The 17,834-nt window shown below is 38.1% G+C and overlaps 1 protein-coding gene across 1 annotated transcript in view; it reads left to right on the top strand.

Annotated features, from left to right (window-relative positions):
- The window catches only part of MYRIP (myosin VIIA and Rab interacting protein), a 205,343-nt gene that overhangs the window by 69,458 nt on the left and 118,051 nt on the right, over nucleotides 1-17,834 (top strand). The window contains exon 2 of the mRNA XM_062567884.1: nucleotides 13,446-13,667. Within this exon, the coding sequence (XP_062423868.1) occupies nucleotides 13,446-13,667 (222 nt within the window). The remainder of the gene's footprint in view (nucleotides 1-13,445; nucleotides 13,668-17,834) is intronic.

Here is a 17,834-nt window from a genome sequence, read left to right as displayed (position 1 = left end):
CTTAGGGAAGACTGACAGAACTAAAAAATGCACAAAAAAAAGGGCAACTAGTATGATCAAGGATGCAGAATGGCTTTCTTAGAGGGAAACAGAATAGACTGGGGGCAGCACTTCTCAAACTGTTGACTGTAATCTGTAAAGGAGTAGTGGGACAGTTGAAAGGGTTGTAGTGTTTTGTACTGCCCTTGGAGCTGTGAGTAACCTTCCTGCTACCAGTGATAAGACCAGTTCTGGATGACTGGGAGTGCAAACCGCACCCATCTTCTTCCACATTATCTGAAATTCTCAAGCAGTGAAAGACAATGACCATAGCTGTTTGAATCAAATACTGGCAAATCTCCTGAGCTGGAGAAGAGATGAATCTATGACTTGGTGGATCATTTTGCAGCTTAATATGAAACTATCTGCTGCACAGCACAGGCACATTCCACTTGTTGCTAGATGTTTATCCCATGCTTTTTTATCAGACTGCATATACGTTTTCAGAAAGTGCATACAAATAATTCTACTTGCATTCTACTTCTAAAAATATTCAGTATGTTTATGTGCTAAGTGATTTAATCAATATTGGTGAAACACCATGAAAAGCATCTGTGATGAGCGCTCTGCAAATATGAGATTGATTTTGTTTAGCACATCAGTAAGCTTTATTTGCCCCCCCCTCCTTTTTTTTCTCATCAGTTATGGTTTCAGTAGTGTACATTACAGTCTGGCCCTGTAGAAATGATTTTTATGATCTTCAGTGTTGAGAAGTAGTTTCCCACACAGCTGTTGGTGATTTTTTCATCAAGGCTGTGTTAGAGATGGTTCAAATTTAGGGTTTCCCCACAGTTCATGATATGATACCTAGTTTTTAGATGGTCTTAACTTATGAATAAACCATTTTACTTTCAAGAATGTGTTTGATGTCTTTACTGTAGTGTAAAGTAAGGTTATTCTTTCTTCTTAGCATTTAAAGGGAGGCTTGTTCCACTGAGTATTAAAATCACATTTTGAACCAAAAAGGTCTTAGAGACCTTTTTTCTAAGAAGTCAAGTTTTGTTTTGTAAATTTTAAGAAAAGAAAAAGCAACAAACACACCTAGCAGCACTGTAAATGTTTTGATAAGAAGAATGCAATTCATCAGGGAAAATATGTTAGTTTGAATAGTGTACATTAAGCAATGTTATGTCTTAGTGTAAGACTTTGAGCCCCAGGCTGAGCCTTACCTGAAAGGTTTTTGGATTAACCTGGAGCCTTTCACCAACTTCAGCAAAGTTTTGCATAGATGTAGAACTCTTCCTACTGTGCTTCAGGGCCCAGCAGATGTCATTCATATCATTGTTCATGTTTGGGAAGGTAAAAAGTCTCCGAGGTTCAGTACATGTGAAAATCCAGAAGGCCATTTAGACATTCACAAAAAGGAGAAAATTATAACATTGTGGAGTAACAGCAGTAGTACTGACTGTAAGTCAGTAGTCTGTATGTCACACGCTTTAGAAGAATGGATTGGGACTTGCATGGGAAAAGTATGGTTTATCTAAGAAAAATATTGACTTTTTACAATATATTGCTATGCTAGATACTCTGGCATCTTTGCAGTATGGTAATGAATTTTTGTGTTGCTGGTGATAATTGACAATACAAGGTGCTCTCTAGTGAATAAAATACAATGCTTATAAGCATTGTATTGTATTGTAAAATACACTACTTATAAGACTGACAAAGCTTTTTTATAAAGGGAGACAGACAATTTTTAATTAACCGAAGTTGAGAATTTTGCTGAAAAAGGTAAGTGGAAATTTTAAAAAAGATTAAAAACATAATTTTGGGGAATACAGGATTAATTTCTTGAGGTTTTTTTATGCCAAAATTTTGCTGTTTCTAAACAGTTTAAAATGTGGGTCATTTTCACCCATTCTTATGGGTGAAAAATGCAACAAAGGCAATCTGTGTTGTGCAGTATTTGAGTTAATGAGTATTTTGCAAATATAAAATTTATTTCCAGAGGGCAATACTGTAGTGAGACTTACTTGGTGGTGGTTCTGTTAGCAACGCATGGAAATGCAAAATAAACCAGGAATCATTGCAATTGAGGTTGGCCTATTTTAAGATGATGTAAACATTAATGGACAAATATCTCCTAAGGAATATTATGTTTCTGGAAATACATCAGTTGCCATGACTTCGTATTCAGATGTTCCAGCATGAAGCTCCACGTGAGAACAGTTGTGTAGTTGTTGTTTGTATCTATTATGGGATGAATTACTGTATTAGCCAGAGGTAGAAAAACAGGAAGACAGCTGGAGGGAAGACAAGTAATAGCAGGTCGCTATGATACTGTGTTATAACAGTTAAAGCAGCTTCTCCCTTTGAGTTCCACTTGCTTTAGTGAGGAGAGGAACAGCAGGAAGCTGTATGCCTGAGCTGTTAGGAAGGCACAATGTCCACTTAATCTTTCAGAAAATACTTCTGACGTGAGTATTGTATCACTTTGAAATTTTCCTAATGTCAGATCTGGTGCTTCTGAGTGACAATTCAACAGTCTGCCCCTCCATCCCTGCCTAAAGCTGTATGCTCTTATTAGGTTCTGTGACAAGCCTGGCCCCATATGGAACAGCAAAAGAATAGGGGTGTAAAAGGTCATTTTTGTCAAATACCTATTTCTAAGTAGACATTTGAATCCTTGTTATTCTTGCTTCAACAACAGGACTATTTTTTATTTTTTTATTTTTTAAAAAAGCATTGTTAAGGCATATATACTGTCAGCTATTGACCTGCAAACATACAGGGCATTAGGGGAAAGTAAAAAAAAAAAATGCAAGGCAGTTGTTAATCAAGTAGAAGTGTTGGAGTTCTGGGAAGAAAATCCTTAGGAAAATGCTGAATCCTAAATGGTATATTTTAATAATATGAATGCATATCCAAGTTGAAGACAGATATTCCTGTGGGCTGAAGGTGAACTTTTTTTTAACTGACTTGAAAGGAACTTTTGTAGCATGAGTTTCTGAATTACATAATTAGCCTGAAAGATGCATTTTCTGTGGCTGGATATAATAGTATATCTTGGGATAATTGACACTGAGATGTAACAGACCTCTTAGAAATACCTAAGATGCTAATTAAAATAAACGCTTTATTTTTACATTCTTTCATGCTTGCCATAGCTAATGTATTATGTAATGCTGAAGAACTAGAATAGGTGAATCTTTTGCTGATACCACACATACCAGGTCCTTTTCTTTTGCAGCAGTGTTATGGTGACTCTGAATAGTCTGAATTATGCTCTTGCTGCAACAAAGGGCAAAGCTCGCATCAATCTTAGAAGTGAAGATCAGGGCCCTACGTAAAATTAGGCGACATTTTTATTTTTATTGAATATTTTTCTAGTAGCATAAACCATGAAATTAAACGCTGAGTCGTTTATGCTCTGTTGAACACATCACAAGATTTTCTTAGATAAAATACTTTCATGCTCTCAGGGGTTTAGTTGGGGTTTTGGTTATTATAATTGGATACAAACAAATGTACAGTCATATAATGCATATTTTCAAATGTTTATGCAATTTACATGACTTGCTGCTTTTCTTACTGCAGCTATATTTCTTTGATCTTCTACAAACTTCTCTTTATGTTCTTCTGATTAAATAATAAATTGGAGGATTTATGCCTTCTTGTAAATAAATATTTTATCATTTAGGATTTTGAAGAGATTCAAGTCACTGAAGACCTTTGGAAAGATTTTGAAAGTACTTCTCCACTGTGCACAGTAGAAGCAGTTTAAAGAAAGTGAAGTTTACTTCAGCACAACATTTCCTTTTGCTTTGATATTTGAAGCATTTCTTTCATTTTAAGAGAGGAAAAAAGCAAATATTGTAGGTAAAACACAGTATGTTGAATATAAACCATTTTAATGGTATGTGACAATCCACTGATATTTTACTGACTAACAGTACAGAGTATTGAAGCTCTACTTGACTCATACTTTTGGATCTCTCAAATTTAGTTTGTGTGCTTTGAGTGAGAGAGAGAATTTTATTAGGGTACCTGATTTTGAAGGAGGATTAACCCCTCTCTTAAAACCAGTCTCCTTTAAAGTGACTTCTATTCTGCATCCCATTACTGAGGAACCCCAAATCTAGCTTTACTCATCCAGCTTAAATTAGATGTGGTGGATAAAGAGGCATGATTCAGTGTTTACACATGTAAGTATTTGTCTTGACATGACTGTAGTAATGAGCAAATAAATAACAAGGATATGAGTAAGAATTTTTTTTCAGTATTAATGAAGAAGATAATGCTTCACTTAGATTATAGCATGCGTATAATGCAGACCACCAGGTTTATTACATGCATAAAAATTTCAGCCTTCTTGGGACTGTTAATTTTTTTTTCTCTCCACATATGCTTCCTTTTTTCTGTATAACGTCTTAATAGCTTGTGGTGTTTAGGAGTCCCTTTAACTCAAAGATCTGTCCTACCTTTCAGCTAGCCAGCCTGGATACTGTTAGTACAGGGATGCAACATCACAGTGTTCTCTGCGAACAAATACACTAAGTGTTTTTCGGGGTTCTCAGGGCTAGTTTCACAGGCAGCACTTTGTTTCCCACATCTTTGATCAGATTGCCCCAAACCATCTTGGCTTACATTATGTGCAAGATAAATGCAGTAGTGGCTGGGATACAAAGATGCCTTGACTAGGGACATGGCAAAGCTGTGTTTCCGTCAGCTGTTATGTAGCATCATGTAAAACAGAGTGCCCTGCAGCCTCAGATTTTTCAGTCTCTGTGGGCTCTGGTTTGTGTGACTGTAGTAATGATGATGACTGTTCAGAGTCTAGTCCATGTTTAGAGGGCAGTTTAGGTTCATTTCTCATTTTCAGCAACTGTTCTTGATTAGAGTCAGAATTTTTGATGGTTCTAGGAGTCTCATTCTTAAAATGTAGGAAAAATTTAGAAAGATGATTATACTGATACTAAAGGACAAAGAGCTCTGTTTCATTCCTCACTTCCTCTTGACTTTATATCTCCATTACAAATCTAGCATTTGTGCCCTTTTGCTGCTCCTGAACTGTCTTAACTCCAGTAAGCTGAGCATCTTTGAGTTCACCGTCTTGATGCTACTGTGGAGCTATTAAGATCAAGATTCAGTGATGAAGGCTAGTCATCAAATACTCATTTTTCTGTCTTGGACATCATTATGTGTTGTGTTTTGAGAGCCTTGTATTTGTAGATCTTGCTGGTGTTAGGCAAGCTAATACTTTAATCGAGAGATTTATTTATTTTTTTGGACATGACTATATACAGATGTATGGATGTGCTATAAAGCTCTTCCATTTCCTTTCTGCAGTTAGTGGTGCTGAATCATAAGATAGACCAATCCACTTGGCCTGTGAATTTCTGGTAAGCATTTTTAGCACGAACCTGGTTTCTACAGTCTCTCAGCAGATAAATGTGATCGAGTAACACAGATCTCTCACTGAAGGCCTTCTGTGTCCCTTGTGGAGGTTCACAGTCAGCAGAAGACACCTTCTCCAACAAGAATAAAATAGATGAAAAGAAACCAGGATAGTTCTGGGAACCTTAACTGTTCATGTAAAGTGTTTTAAGCACTTTTTGGACAAAAAGACACTATGGTGGTGGCACTGTTTAGAAAATGAACTGAACTGTACAAGGTAATCTATGCAACTTCCGTGTTTCCTGCAAGGAGGAAATCTCAGATAAAGCAGCCTTCACCATCATGGACTGTGTGTTCTACAGGGCATGCATTTTTATTAATGATAATAAAAAGAAAAATGCTATGTCTGAATTGGATATTGGTTTCGAATAATGTTTTTTATAAATCAATAGTTTTTCTCAGGGCAGCGTTTTTTTAAAATGTAAAGTTTTGCTTGATTTATTAACTATCGATCATTCTCTGAGCTTTTCTCAGCTTTCACAGTTAGCTATAACCAGTGTACTGAATTCCTCTAAAGCTTTCCCTTTTTTGCTCAAGGGGAGATTACATGATTTTAAGTACCTGTGAGTTCCAGTTTGTGTTTTATAGCTCTCAAAAATATTTCATGTAATTGCCATTTGCTTCAAACAGGAATTTGTGCAATTGTTTTTCTCGATAAAATAACTGGCTGACAGTCAAGATTTTTTAGGGTATTCCTGTGTTTTGCAGTAAATGCTAAAATGCTGCTTTTTTTGTATGTCTGATTTATACATATTGCAGGGGTGACTGATATTTGCAACCTTGGCCTACAGTGGTAGTTTCAAAGATGCCAAGGAATACAGTACAGAATTGGATAAAAAAAAATCATTATAGCCAAAAAAATTGTGGGAAAAAAAAATCATGTTGCTATCCCAGTATTTGCATCTATTTTTCTTTCTTTTGGCTGAATAGAAGCGGCTCCTGATTGGATGTGCCAACAGCTAACGCACGATCGAGTGCCTCTTTAACCTCTGCTTGTGGAGATACTTGGCTTTTGGTTCTTGTGGCCTACTTTTGGCCCTCTGACACATGTTCTGCATTGACTTTAACTTTATCCTTTTCCCGGAGGTTTCTTCTATAGGCAGAACATATGTAAAAGTGCTGTGAAAGTGTGGCAGTCTACAAAGTGAACAAACAAACAAAAATGAATTGCAATTTCTTTTTAAGGAAAGGAAAGAAAAGAAAATTTTAACTGTTTGAGAGGGTTGGAAGGAAGAAAACTTCACCCATTCTGATGCCGTAAAGCAGCTTAAGGCAACAGACGTGTATGCATTCAACCTATAGCCAAAGCATCAGTGCCTGTACTACAACAGCCCTTTTGTTTATTTGTGATGTCCGTGTCTCTAAAGGAATAAATATTGTGTCCCTGGGTATTCTGCTACTTCCGTAACCTTCACTTTTTAATAAAAGAAGCTTTCTTTCTCCTCCTTTCTCTAACTGAAGATTATGCAGGAAAACATGCTTGGCTAAGCTCTGACCCTCCTACACCCAAATCCAACTGCTGAGATAATAAGCGAGACATTTCCGATGGAAAGCACCTCTGCAGTTATGGAATATTTATGGAAAACATAGTGATGCCTTTTCCCTTCTCTCAGCTGTAAAATCTCAATTGCATGCCTAGGCATTTTTACTACATTTTTGAGGTAGAATTCTTCTTGCTTTTGCCTTACTCCCTGAGCATCAAGCTGGTGGTCATTCCTAAGCCTTTTCACATACTTGCAACTAAATATATGTAACTAAAGTGAGTAATTCAGTTATACAAAAATTATTTCATCAGTGTTAGGATTCTAATTGCTAATTAATAAGAATTATTGTGTTATGGTTCCCACTGGAGAAACTTCCTCCACTTGGAGGTTAATTACATGCACTTCCTTAGTTGTTATTAATTAACAGATATTTCAGTTATAGAGCTATTCCTTTGTGACAAGTAAATTATGCGAGTTTTGAGGTCCTGCATTTATGGTGGTGCCCATGCTTTGTACTCCATTTTTTTTGTTTGGTAGTGGGGTTTTTTTGGAAAGATTAGAGCTTCATATTATTCTAATTTGTTTTTTTTTTATCATAGATCTCTTAACTGTTCTGCTTTTAAATCAGAAACTCCCCTTTTGATGTGCTTATGTATTAAATCACCGGCAATTTTGCATCAGAGGCAGATTTGATCTGTACGTCAGGCGACTGTACATCAGTCCTGCTTGACAGAATGGGATTTATGGGTCTATGCCGGTTTGTCTAGTCCAGCAGCTAAACCAGGTAGGTAAGTCTGAACCACATTTACTGAGGAGGAAGGTGACCTGGTAAAACATTGGTTTAATTTGGAAGCATGGTGGGGGAAGCAAGAGTTGACTGAAACAAAGATTTGCAAGGCAGCAGAGAAGTCTGAGACCGTTTCTTTTTTTTTCCCTGAGAAACTCCCTAGTTTACTATGTACACACTTTCTAGTACTGAATAAAAGCTTACAGACTAAACATCTCTGGTAATGTTTCAAGGTGTAGTTACAAAATAAATAGCTTTTGACTCCTTACTCCATTACACCATTTGTGTCTTGCTGTTCCACAACTTTGATGGAATTCTTGGAGTAACATCAGCATAAACTGGTGTGATGATGTGGAGAATTAGGTCAGTTATATTCAGAGGTGTTTAAAACTAACTGATGCAAATTAGTATCCTACTGGTAGTACTTTGTTATGCTAAATTTTAACTAAGACAATCCAGAATATGTCTTGAAATGAAGAGTGTGTGTGATACATTGAACTTAAAATGCTGTTACAAGGAAAACTTTCACAAGCCCATGTGCAAGTTTTGTGTACTTCTGAAAATTTTTAAAGGAAAATTGAAAATTCCCGATCAGTTTGCTTCATATGTGATGCTGATTTGTAAGGATGTATATTATTGTTAATGGTCAGCAAGACTGATGTAGAAACATAAAAAACTTTGCTGTGAGCAAACCTTGGCTACAACGTACTGTTGTAGACCTTTAGTTGCCTATGACTACAAGTTAAAATTTCAGTTCAGCACAGTAGTACAGTTTTGATGCAAACCGTCTCATCTTCATTTATCGCATCATGTTTTACTTAACATGTCTTTGGTGTGCACAAGCTAACTTCCCTTTGGAAGAAACTAGACCAAAGCTTTCTCCTGGTGCGTGGCAAATGTGCTCTGTTTGGTTATATGCTTTTTCCACTGAGGAGATAAGTCTCTGAACCAATGAATCACACATTGAGACAGCTTCAAACCATGTGCAAGGTGAGAATATTTGGTCCAGGAGCTCAAATGAAGCCTTTCTTGAAGCAGACTTCCTGAAGCATGTATTGTGTAGGTGTAGGTCTTCAGCACTGTCAACTTCAGTCTACTGATCTGTTCATAGTGTGCTGAATTATCTGCTAATGCAGATTTAGCCAGGGGGCCTATGCTCAGTGCATGAACCAACTCTGCAATCTGACAGTGACCATAAGCTCCACACAAGTGAGATCTCTCTTTTGCGTGCTGTCTGCTGCCGATGGAGGGGTAAAAAGGAATGAGGGAAGGGAACGAATGACAGAAGGGAAGAAAAGAGGCATCAGATGTCTGAATGACAGTATCTACTGCAGATCTGGGAAAAAAAAAAAAAAAAAAAAAAAAAAAAAAGCATTTGCAGCTCCTTTATTAGAAAAAGTCCCTTTCAAATCAGAATGTACCATTTTAAAAATTAAAAATAGCTCACTTCAAAGGCACTGAATAACCATTTTGACTTTTCCATGTATTGCTTAATTATTTATCTGAAAATATATCTGAATTCTAGTTGCTGAATTAGGTGAATTTCAGTTTTTCAAAATCTTTAGAGTTATTTCAATTGTTTTACCAGTGACCAAAAACATTCCACTCAGTTCTCACTGTACTTCATATGGATAGAGATACCTAATCGGGAAGAAGGCACACGTGCCTCAGAAGAGGAGCAAAAAATCCATGTCTCTGATGTTCTCCTGTGTCCTTTCTTCTTGGTGGGGAACTCCACTGTATACAGCTGTCTGTGCTCTAGGTGAGACATACTTTCAAGGACTGAGGAACTATTATTGAAATACATACAGCTGTGAAAGCATCTGTCCAGATGGTTTAAGTTTATTTTGGTCTAGTCTTTTAGCCTGGCACTGTTTCTTCTTCTATAGTTGACTCTCTTTTTCAAGGACAGTAGTTATTAATAAATTTCCATGGGGAAGAGGTATGGAAGGTACTATGTGGGTTAGATTTCAAGCTTTCATTTGCAAGGATCGTTGAATAATGCAGGCTATATAAATGTATATATTTGTGTGCTCACACACATACATAGATTAAAGCTGAATGAATGTGACTATAAATACAGCTGCAAACTGAAGACTATTATTTTCTAACTAAATTTACCAGATTCGTAGATTTCAATATTATTTGCAGTTGCCTGCTGATTTGCTTTCATTTCATGACTGTAGATTCTTTTATGTGTTAAAGTAACAGCCTGGGGGCTGACCTTCTGGAGAGCAGCTCTGCAGACAAGGATCTGGGAGTGCTGGTGGATGACAAGTTGACCAGGAGCCAGCAATGTGCCCGTGTGGCCAAGAAGGCCAATGGTCTCCTGGGCTGCATTAGGAAGGGTGTTGCCAGCAGGTCGAGGGAGGTGCTGCCCCTCTACTCAGCCCTCATGAGGCCTCATCTCGAGTACTGTGTCCAGTTCTGGGCTCCCTGGTACAAGAGAGACATGGAGAGAGTCCAGCGTAGGGCTACAAAGATGCTGAGAGGGCTGGAGCATCTGCCCTCTGAGGAACGGCTGCAAGAGCTGGGCCTGTTTAACCTGGGGAAAAGTCTTTAAAAAACAAGCATAAAAGTCATGGATATTGAAAATGATTTCTATACTTATGGAAATCGTTGTTTTTAGGCTTAAATTTAACTGAAATTATCAAGCTGATAATTTTTGACTTTTATTATGTTGATTATTTGAATGTATGTGGTTTGCAATTTTTTGAGCTAATTGAATGCAGTCTGTCAAGTATCCAAGAACCGTATTTATTATAGATAAGGAGCATGGGATGCATGCAGATGAGCTGGGCTAGGGAAGTAGACTTAAGGAACTATGCACATGCAGACCTATTAAAAATGCTAAGTTAAGTAATGAGATCTAGAAGGGAATTCACTTTAAGACCAGGTTAGTGAGGACCAGTTGCTTTGAGGCTTTTTTTTTTTTTTTTTTTTTTTTGACTTTATACAATGTAAGCCTAGGTGTTTCCTAGCATCACATAGAAGTTTCTCCTAAAAGGAAACCCACCCTCTGTTATAATGATGGCCTGGTACTTTTGGTAAGCACCTTCTGCTTTCCTCTTGTGGCATACTAGGGCTCATCTGTTTGTTGCAGGAGGTGGAGAAATATTCTGTGGACTTTGGCATGGGATGACACTGTATAGATTTGTCTGTGTTGTATTGCCTGTTTCTCTGTGTTTATGAAGAAGATGGGAATACTTAGCCAGCCTGGCTGGGTTCTGGAGTGCAGCTGCTCTCGATGGCAGACAGAATTCAGCGCTGGGGAATTTTGAAAGCCAACCTAATCAGGTAGAAGGCCTCACATATGAAGTATTACTCATTTCATCTGTATGCAAAGTCGGAGGAGTGTCTTTGTGTTGTATGTTAGGACAACACATGCACAATCCTCTGATTCTATCGTTTTTCACGCTGTACAGACCACTTCCTTAGCAAGCTCTGCTGCTTATTCTGTTCTACAACTTTAATGACTGTTGGCAACTGGATAGAGAGAGATGTAATTAATGCTTGTACTGATGAAAAGGCTTTGGTGTGTGCTCAGCTTTTCCTAGATATCAGGCTTAACCAGCTCTGTTGTGAATACAACTGCCTGCTTTATACTGTGCAAGTATCACTGCAGTACTTCTATAGGTGTTTTTGCTTCCGTGGTCTGTCTTACTGGGGTGCTTAAGAGCCTTAATGAGGCTTCAGAGTGCCACTGAGCATGCCTGTATTGTTTTTGCAGGCTAATGCTACCTAATATCGAAGTGCTGCTAATTCTGGGAGATTACAATAAAGAGCTATGTGCGTGGACAAAATTTTTCCTCTTCTTTCACTGTTCCTCTTGACCTTGACTTGTCAGCTCTTCTCTCTTTTCAGGGAAGCCAGCATCTGCTGTTTGGTGTACCTTGCTGTAAAGATTACAGCATATTAGGGTGTTAACACTTCTTTTCTGTGCCATGAGTGTTCCTTATCTCATGTAGCCCTTGTCTCCCCAGCTTCTTTCCTGGGACCTCGGGTTCCCATCTGGCCTCTAGTGCAGAAGTACTGCACTGTCCCACCACCTTGTTGGGGAGCAGGAAGAGCACTGTGGGCGGAGGGGAGCTGCCCGTTTCTCTCCTTCCTCTAGAAAGCCCATGCAGGCACTGCCTTGGTGTGAGGGCCACAGAGGAGTGGGGATGAGATGAACGAGTGTAACGGTCCAATTTAGTCTGTGGTATGGTTTTATCAGTTTGCATGAGAAAGCTGATTTGGCTATTGGTAGTCAAATGTCTGAATTGATAATTCAGACTTTTCTTCCCATGAGTGTTAATTTCTTACATTTTTTTACCTTAAAACTTTGTTTATTAAAAACCTGCAGAAATAAATAAGTTTTGTCATCTGGACATAAGTGCTTAAAAAAAGACCTTATCTTTGAAATTCCAGAGAGCGTCTACTTGGTTTTGAGCCGCTGATTGAAGATAAACCACCTCTGTATTGGGAACATGCAACAAAAATAAATTGTTTTTAAAGTTTTAAGTGTATAAAAGGTGTATGTCTAGAATAGGCTTAAGTATCATTTATGTGCAAGTTTAGAAATTACATGCTTTAGATGACTACTTTAATAGCCTTCTAAACATGAGGTAGATGATCTCAGACCAGTTTCTGAAAAAGTATGCAGAAAGTGTGTATTTTTTACATATATGTATATTTTTCTTCTTCCTATAGCAAGATGCTTGAACATTACTTTAAGTGCATGTCAGCATATCATGACTGTGTCTTCCTGCATCTTAATCTGTTTCTTGGGGTACTTTCAATCTTTTTGAAGACTTTTGTGTCACTGATCTTATAAATGGTTCTTACCAGCAGTTAGAAATATTGAGGTAGCCACAACTAATTTTATTATACAGAAAGAATTAATGTGTGTGTGTGCACAGTATTGCCTGTCTAGCATGTTTTTCATGAATCCTGATTTATTTCTCTCTCTTAATTTATATACTAGTTATACATGTCAGATACATTCATTATGGGGTTTTTTTCTTAGGCATAATGTGGAATACACTGCCTAATTTTCAAAACAACAAAAACACTGTGAAATAGGAGATTGCAAATTAGTGAATACTATGCTTTTGGTACAAATTTTTTGAATAAAGGAGCATTTCTTCAAGAATATAGAAGGCTGTTGGGTTCTGCAGACACTTTCAAAGCAATCATCATTTGGCTCCTAACTTAGTAAAATACCCATATCTCTCTGAAATGAAACATATAATTAAATTCTTTGACAAATTTGAAGCTGTTTATGAGTAATATGACCTCATGAATCAAAACAAAACAAACACAGAACTCTTGTTTACAAAACTACTTAATTGATCCAGAGTATTTTTATTACTTTGCGCCAAGCCTTTTCACTTTCACAGACTGATACTTGATTTGTAAAATGTTCTAGAAGTAGCCATGAATTCTCAAATGATACTGTCACCTTGTATAGCTGGAATACATGGAACAGAGGCTCTTTTGAGGGTTGTGTTGGTGGAGATAAATGAAGGGAGTTTATTTGCTTTAGCTCGTAGTACAGAGAGTTTAAATAGCTTGGCTATATGTGACTCAGGAATATAGGAGCTTTTGCTTCCTAATTCTGGCTTTAGAATACTTATTTCTGACATTTGTTTCATATCTGCAAAAGTTATTTTAACAGTATGACATGATGATATGGGAGGAGGAGAGAGACAAAGAGTTGAAGTCCCAATGAAATTTTCTTTGTATTTTTGTTCTAGTGAAATGAAGCAGAAGTTGGATGAGGAGGGTAACAAATGCAGCATCCTTTCCAAGCAACAGAAGTTCAACGAGCACTGCTGTATTCGCTGCTGTTCCCCTTTCACGTTTCTTATCAACAGCAAGCGACAATGCCAAGATTGCAAGTACAACATCTGCAAGAACTGCAGTTCTTACCAGAAGAAGGAGAAGGCTTGGATTTGCAGCGTCTGCCAGCAAGCAAGGTAAGAGCATATTGTTCAACTGGCTGGTATAAAGCAGCTGTGGCCTAACCTGAGTTTTTTTTCCCTCTGTTTGTCAGTAGCTGACACTGGCAAGATAAGACATGAAGTACTTGTTTATGCAGGTGTTTATTTGTTCTTGAGTATTTGGTTACCTGTTGCATTACCAAGTTCTTTAGATAGACTGATGAATCAGCAAAGAGTAGTTGGGCTTAGCTTGTACAAGGCTGTGATCTTGTTAAATATCTAGGTTGCCAATGTAACCTGAGCACAGATGGTCATAAGGCAGTTAATCATTTCTCAGCAAATCCTACTGATATGTGGGGAGGGGAAGGAATAATATTAGTGAGTAGGTCATCGAGCTGTGAATATTTTGGGGGGAGAGTTTTCTAGATGGCAGGTTTACTGGTAGGGATGCCTTGAGGTTATTTTGGCAACTAACTGTTCAAAATAGCTGTGCAGCCAGTTACAATTCTTAACATCTGTTGAAAAAATGCTGCCAGGCCTCTTATTTGCAGAGAGTATCAGAGTGATTTGCTGTCTCACCCTTTTAAGGCTAACATAGCCAACACGCTTAAAGATAGCACCAGAAAAACAAAGCTAATCCAAGCAAACACATAACAACAAAGGGCTTATTCCCTGGAGGGTGACTCTGATCATCCTTCCTGTCTGCACTGCAGGCCAGGTACCAAAAGCATTCTTAGCTGTGGTAGCATAGTACTCATCAAGGCTTTTTACTCAGACAAGCAGAGTAAATGAAATAGCGTCATTTCTCATAGTTTGATTTCTAACATTCCTTAGTAATGCAGCCAACCAAGTGTGAGAAGGATGGCTGTGTATGCTCAGTCTTCCCATCTGATGGTAAAAGAGGATAAAAACAACAGCCCAGTTCCTTTCCAGCTCTCTATGATATTCCTGGGATCACCAAACACTCACTGGTCCCCGTTGCTTCTCATCAATATCCACTTAAATTTGAAGCTTTTAAATAATATCCATATATGAAGTGTGTGCTCGTTGACACAGGGCCTCAAAATCATAGGGCGCTCAGGTGGATCATCTACATTTACTTTTAAATGGTCGGGTGCTTTAGTTCTGAGCTTCTTAGTTTTGACTAGGAGCAGAATTGCATAAACAGTTGACCTTAATGTATATAAGGTTACTGATATCAATAAGGATTGCAGGGGCAATCTGATTTAACATGCTAAAATTAATCCAGTAATATCTGCTGCATGTTTTGGTTGTCTGTCTTTCATTATTGTGGTCGTACCTTTGCTACTGTGAGGAACAAGTGGTGAAGCTAAATGGACATGCATTGTGTAGACCTATTCACTGACACTCCACTTAGAACAATAAAACAGTTTCTACAGAATAACGGAGGATGACATAACTTTTCCAGCTGTCCAGAAACCTCACTGATATTAATGCAACTTAAAGGGCCATCAGGTAATCTCTACAAGAAAGGAATGATACCACCCCTGCACAATTTTGATGGAGGAACACTGTAGCAGCAAGATGTGTTCTCTTCATGCTTGTTTAGACATTGACTGCATTTACTCAGAACTGCTGATTCTTTCTGAGGAGTTTGATATAATTCTAACAGGATATAGCCTGAGACCTCAAATCTGTATTAGTTTTCCAGCAGCCTTGAAACAGCAGTGTTCAAATAACTTTTCTCAACAGAGCAAAGAGCAGTGTTGGAGTACAGGCTGCCTCTTGCATACCAAAGTTTGCAGCTGTTCTGTGGTATATTTTAAAATGCTTTTCTTCCTCTGGAGCTGCTGAACGTGGGCTTAGTTAATGACTGGAGTAGTTCACAAGATATTTGCAAAATACAAGGATATTTGGCTAAAGATTTCACCTCACAATTGGTGTACTTCACAAAAACCGAAAGACTGTCTTTGATTAAGATGTATTTGTCTCATGCCTTTTATACAGTATGGTTCAGGCAACGTAGCCAGGTTATGAAAGGAGGCAGTTGAAAGAGAACTTAAAGCCCACTTTTTTTGTGAGCTTTCTTTAAAATAGAATGTGTGTGTGCTGTCTTGTCTGAGAGACTGAAGATTAAGCAATAGATAGTAATCTGAAATCTTAATTGAAAATTCATTGCTGTTCTTAAAGCTGTGTGATGAAAACCAGCGTTTGAAAACGGTGTGATCATGCATGGTGCCCTGACGTGCTCGGGGATGGGCTGCATCATGCACAGAAACACTTGCCAGATGTTTGGGAAAATTATATTAAAGTATAAGTAATTTGCAGCAGCTTTCAAACAACTCCAGGAAAGGTGTTCGAGCTTCCAGCAACGGTCTTCGGTTCTGCATCTGACTCACTTGGCTTCTACCTTGTTGAAAGGTGGAGTGAGCTAGAAAGGCCTTGCTTTTCCAAACCTCGTGAAAATCAGCAGGATCCAGCTAGAGCAGGCAGCTCGGATTAGGAGAAGGCTGAAACATCAACATCCATCTCCCCTCCCAGTGGAAGCTGCACAGGAAGGACATGTGAGCTGTGCTGTGTCAGAAAACTAAGAGTACCTGACACATGATGGTGTTGCTTGTTTCTTCTACTCCCAGATTTATTTTTGTCCTTCCTCTGGGTAGTATGTGCATTCAGAATACCACAACCATTTTCAGTGTAGCTGGACAAACTGGGAATAGCCTCTGTGTGTTTGCTAGGGTGATTTTTGCTGGGACACTGATGCAATAGAGAGCACACGTTTAAAGCATGTAAAAACAGTACTAAATAGAGAGAAATATCTGGCTTTTGGGGTTGTTGATAACAAAACAAGACAAAAAATATTTTTAAGTGTTTTACGAATAAATCACTCCTCATGTTCTTGGTCCTCCAGCAGCTGTGGAGTCTAGTTTGAAGTCCCAACTTCAGAGAAGGCAGCAGTGCCTGTGCTGTTTCCAGCTGCCTGCCTTTGGGCTCAAAGTGAGATGCGTTCCCCAAGGCATCTGCTGCTTCTCTGCCTTTTGCCTGGAAATATCTTCCCCCCATCAGTAAGGAGCCAGACGAATTACAGGATTATCCTTCCCAGCAGCACAGAGAACTACAGAGCCAGTGCTTGCCTCTACTTTAGTCATTCATCCATTTCAAATTACACTTCTTTCTTCCATGTCTCCCGAGTTAACCCCTATGGGCAGCAGAACAGGCAGCCAGGTTTGCGGATGCTGATGAACAGCACTTACTACAGTTATTCATTGACTCAGCAGGAAAAAAAAAAAAAAGTCTCTGAAGAACTTCATTTCAGAAAGAAAATCTTTAGCTGTATTATAAAATGCTGCTATTTTTGACTCTCGAAGAGACAGTGCTTTTCCCACAATCCCATGCAACCTTCATAGTCACCCTCTTGTTAACTCAGTTCTAAGCATTTTCTTTATTTATGAGGCCTGAGAATAAACTTGGGTAATTTTTTCAGTGAATAAATTACAAACTATTTTGTGATCTGGAAAATTGATTGGACTGTGCAACTTGCAAAACTCTGTAGGGTAAGCAGGGCCTAGGATTCCTTGCAGGCTGCTGAACAATTATTAATTTTTTTTTTTTTTTACACTAGCGCTCAGTAATTCTTGCAGGAAAAAATGCAGGGGCAATACCTCAGTTGCTGTCAGTTCCTATTCTTTTCTCAGTGACTTAATCTGTGCTCCATCTGAGGGATACATCCTCCTGCCCATCCTCAGGTCCTCTTTTTCTTATATGTCTTTCATTTTTTCCTTTTGTAGGACAGCAAGAATAGTGGAAGTAGTTCTTTGTTTGGCTGCTGTTTCTCTGCATATCTTACAACACAACAGATACCAAGCTAGAAATACCTCTGAAAGGACTACATTTTTACGTTGTTCCTTTTTCTTGCCATCCCTATATATTTATGCTTAGTTAATGCTGTTTAATGCTGTAAAAAGATCTTTGAACTAACAGGAAAGTATCAGCGCTTACAGTTCAGACTTTCCATAGTGATTTGCTTGTGTTCTTCAGTTCTATTTTAGAGCAGAGCTGGAATAATCCTAAATTTCATTCTTAATATGTATTTGGAATATGTCAACTAGTTTCATGGTGTCAGTTTGTCATTGTAGAAAAGGCTATAAAGCATTCTCAGCATGAATTACCTTTATAAAGATGGTTCACCTTATGCATTTAGAACTTGAGAATCTAATTTGATGAATTACTTGAAGAGTACCT

Source organism: Rhea pennata, chromosome 2 (genome assembly GCF_028389875.1).
Source record: "Rhea pennata isolate bPtePen1 chromosome 2, bPtePen1.pri, whole genome shotgun sequence".
NCBI classification, from domain to species: Eukaryota; Metazoa; Chordata; class Aves; order Rheiformes; family Rheidae; genus Rhea; species Rhea pennata.
The sequence above is the reverse complement of the archived record's forward strand: the minus strand, read 5'-3'. Positions and strand labels throughout refer to the sequence as shown.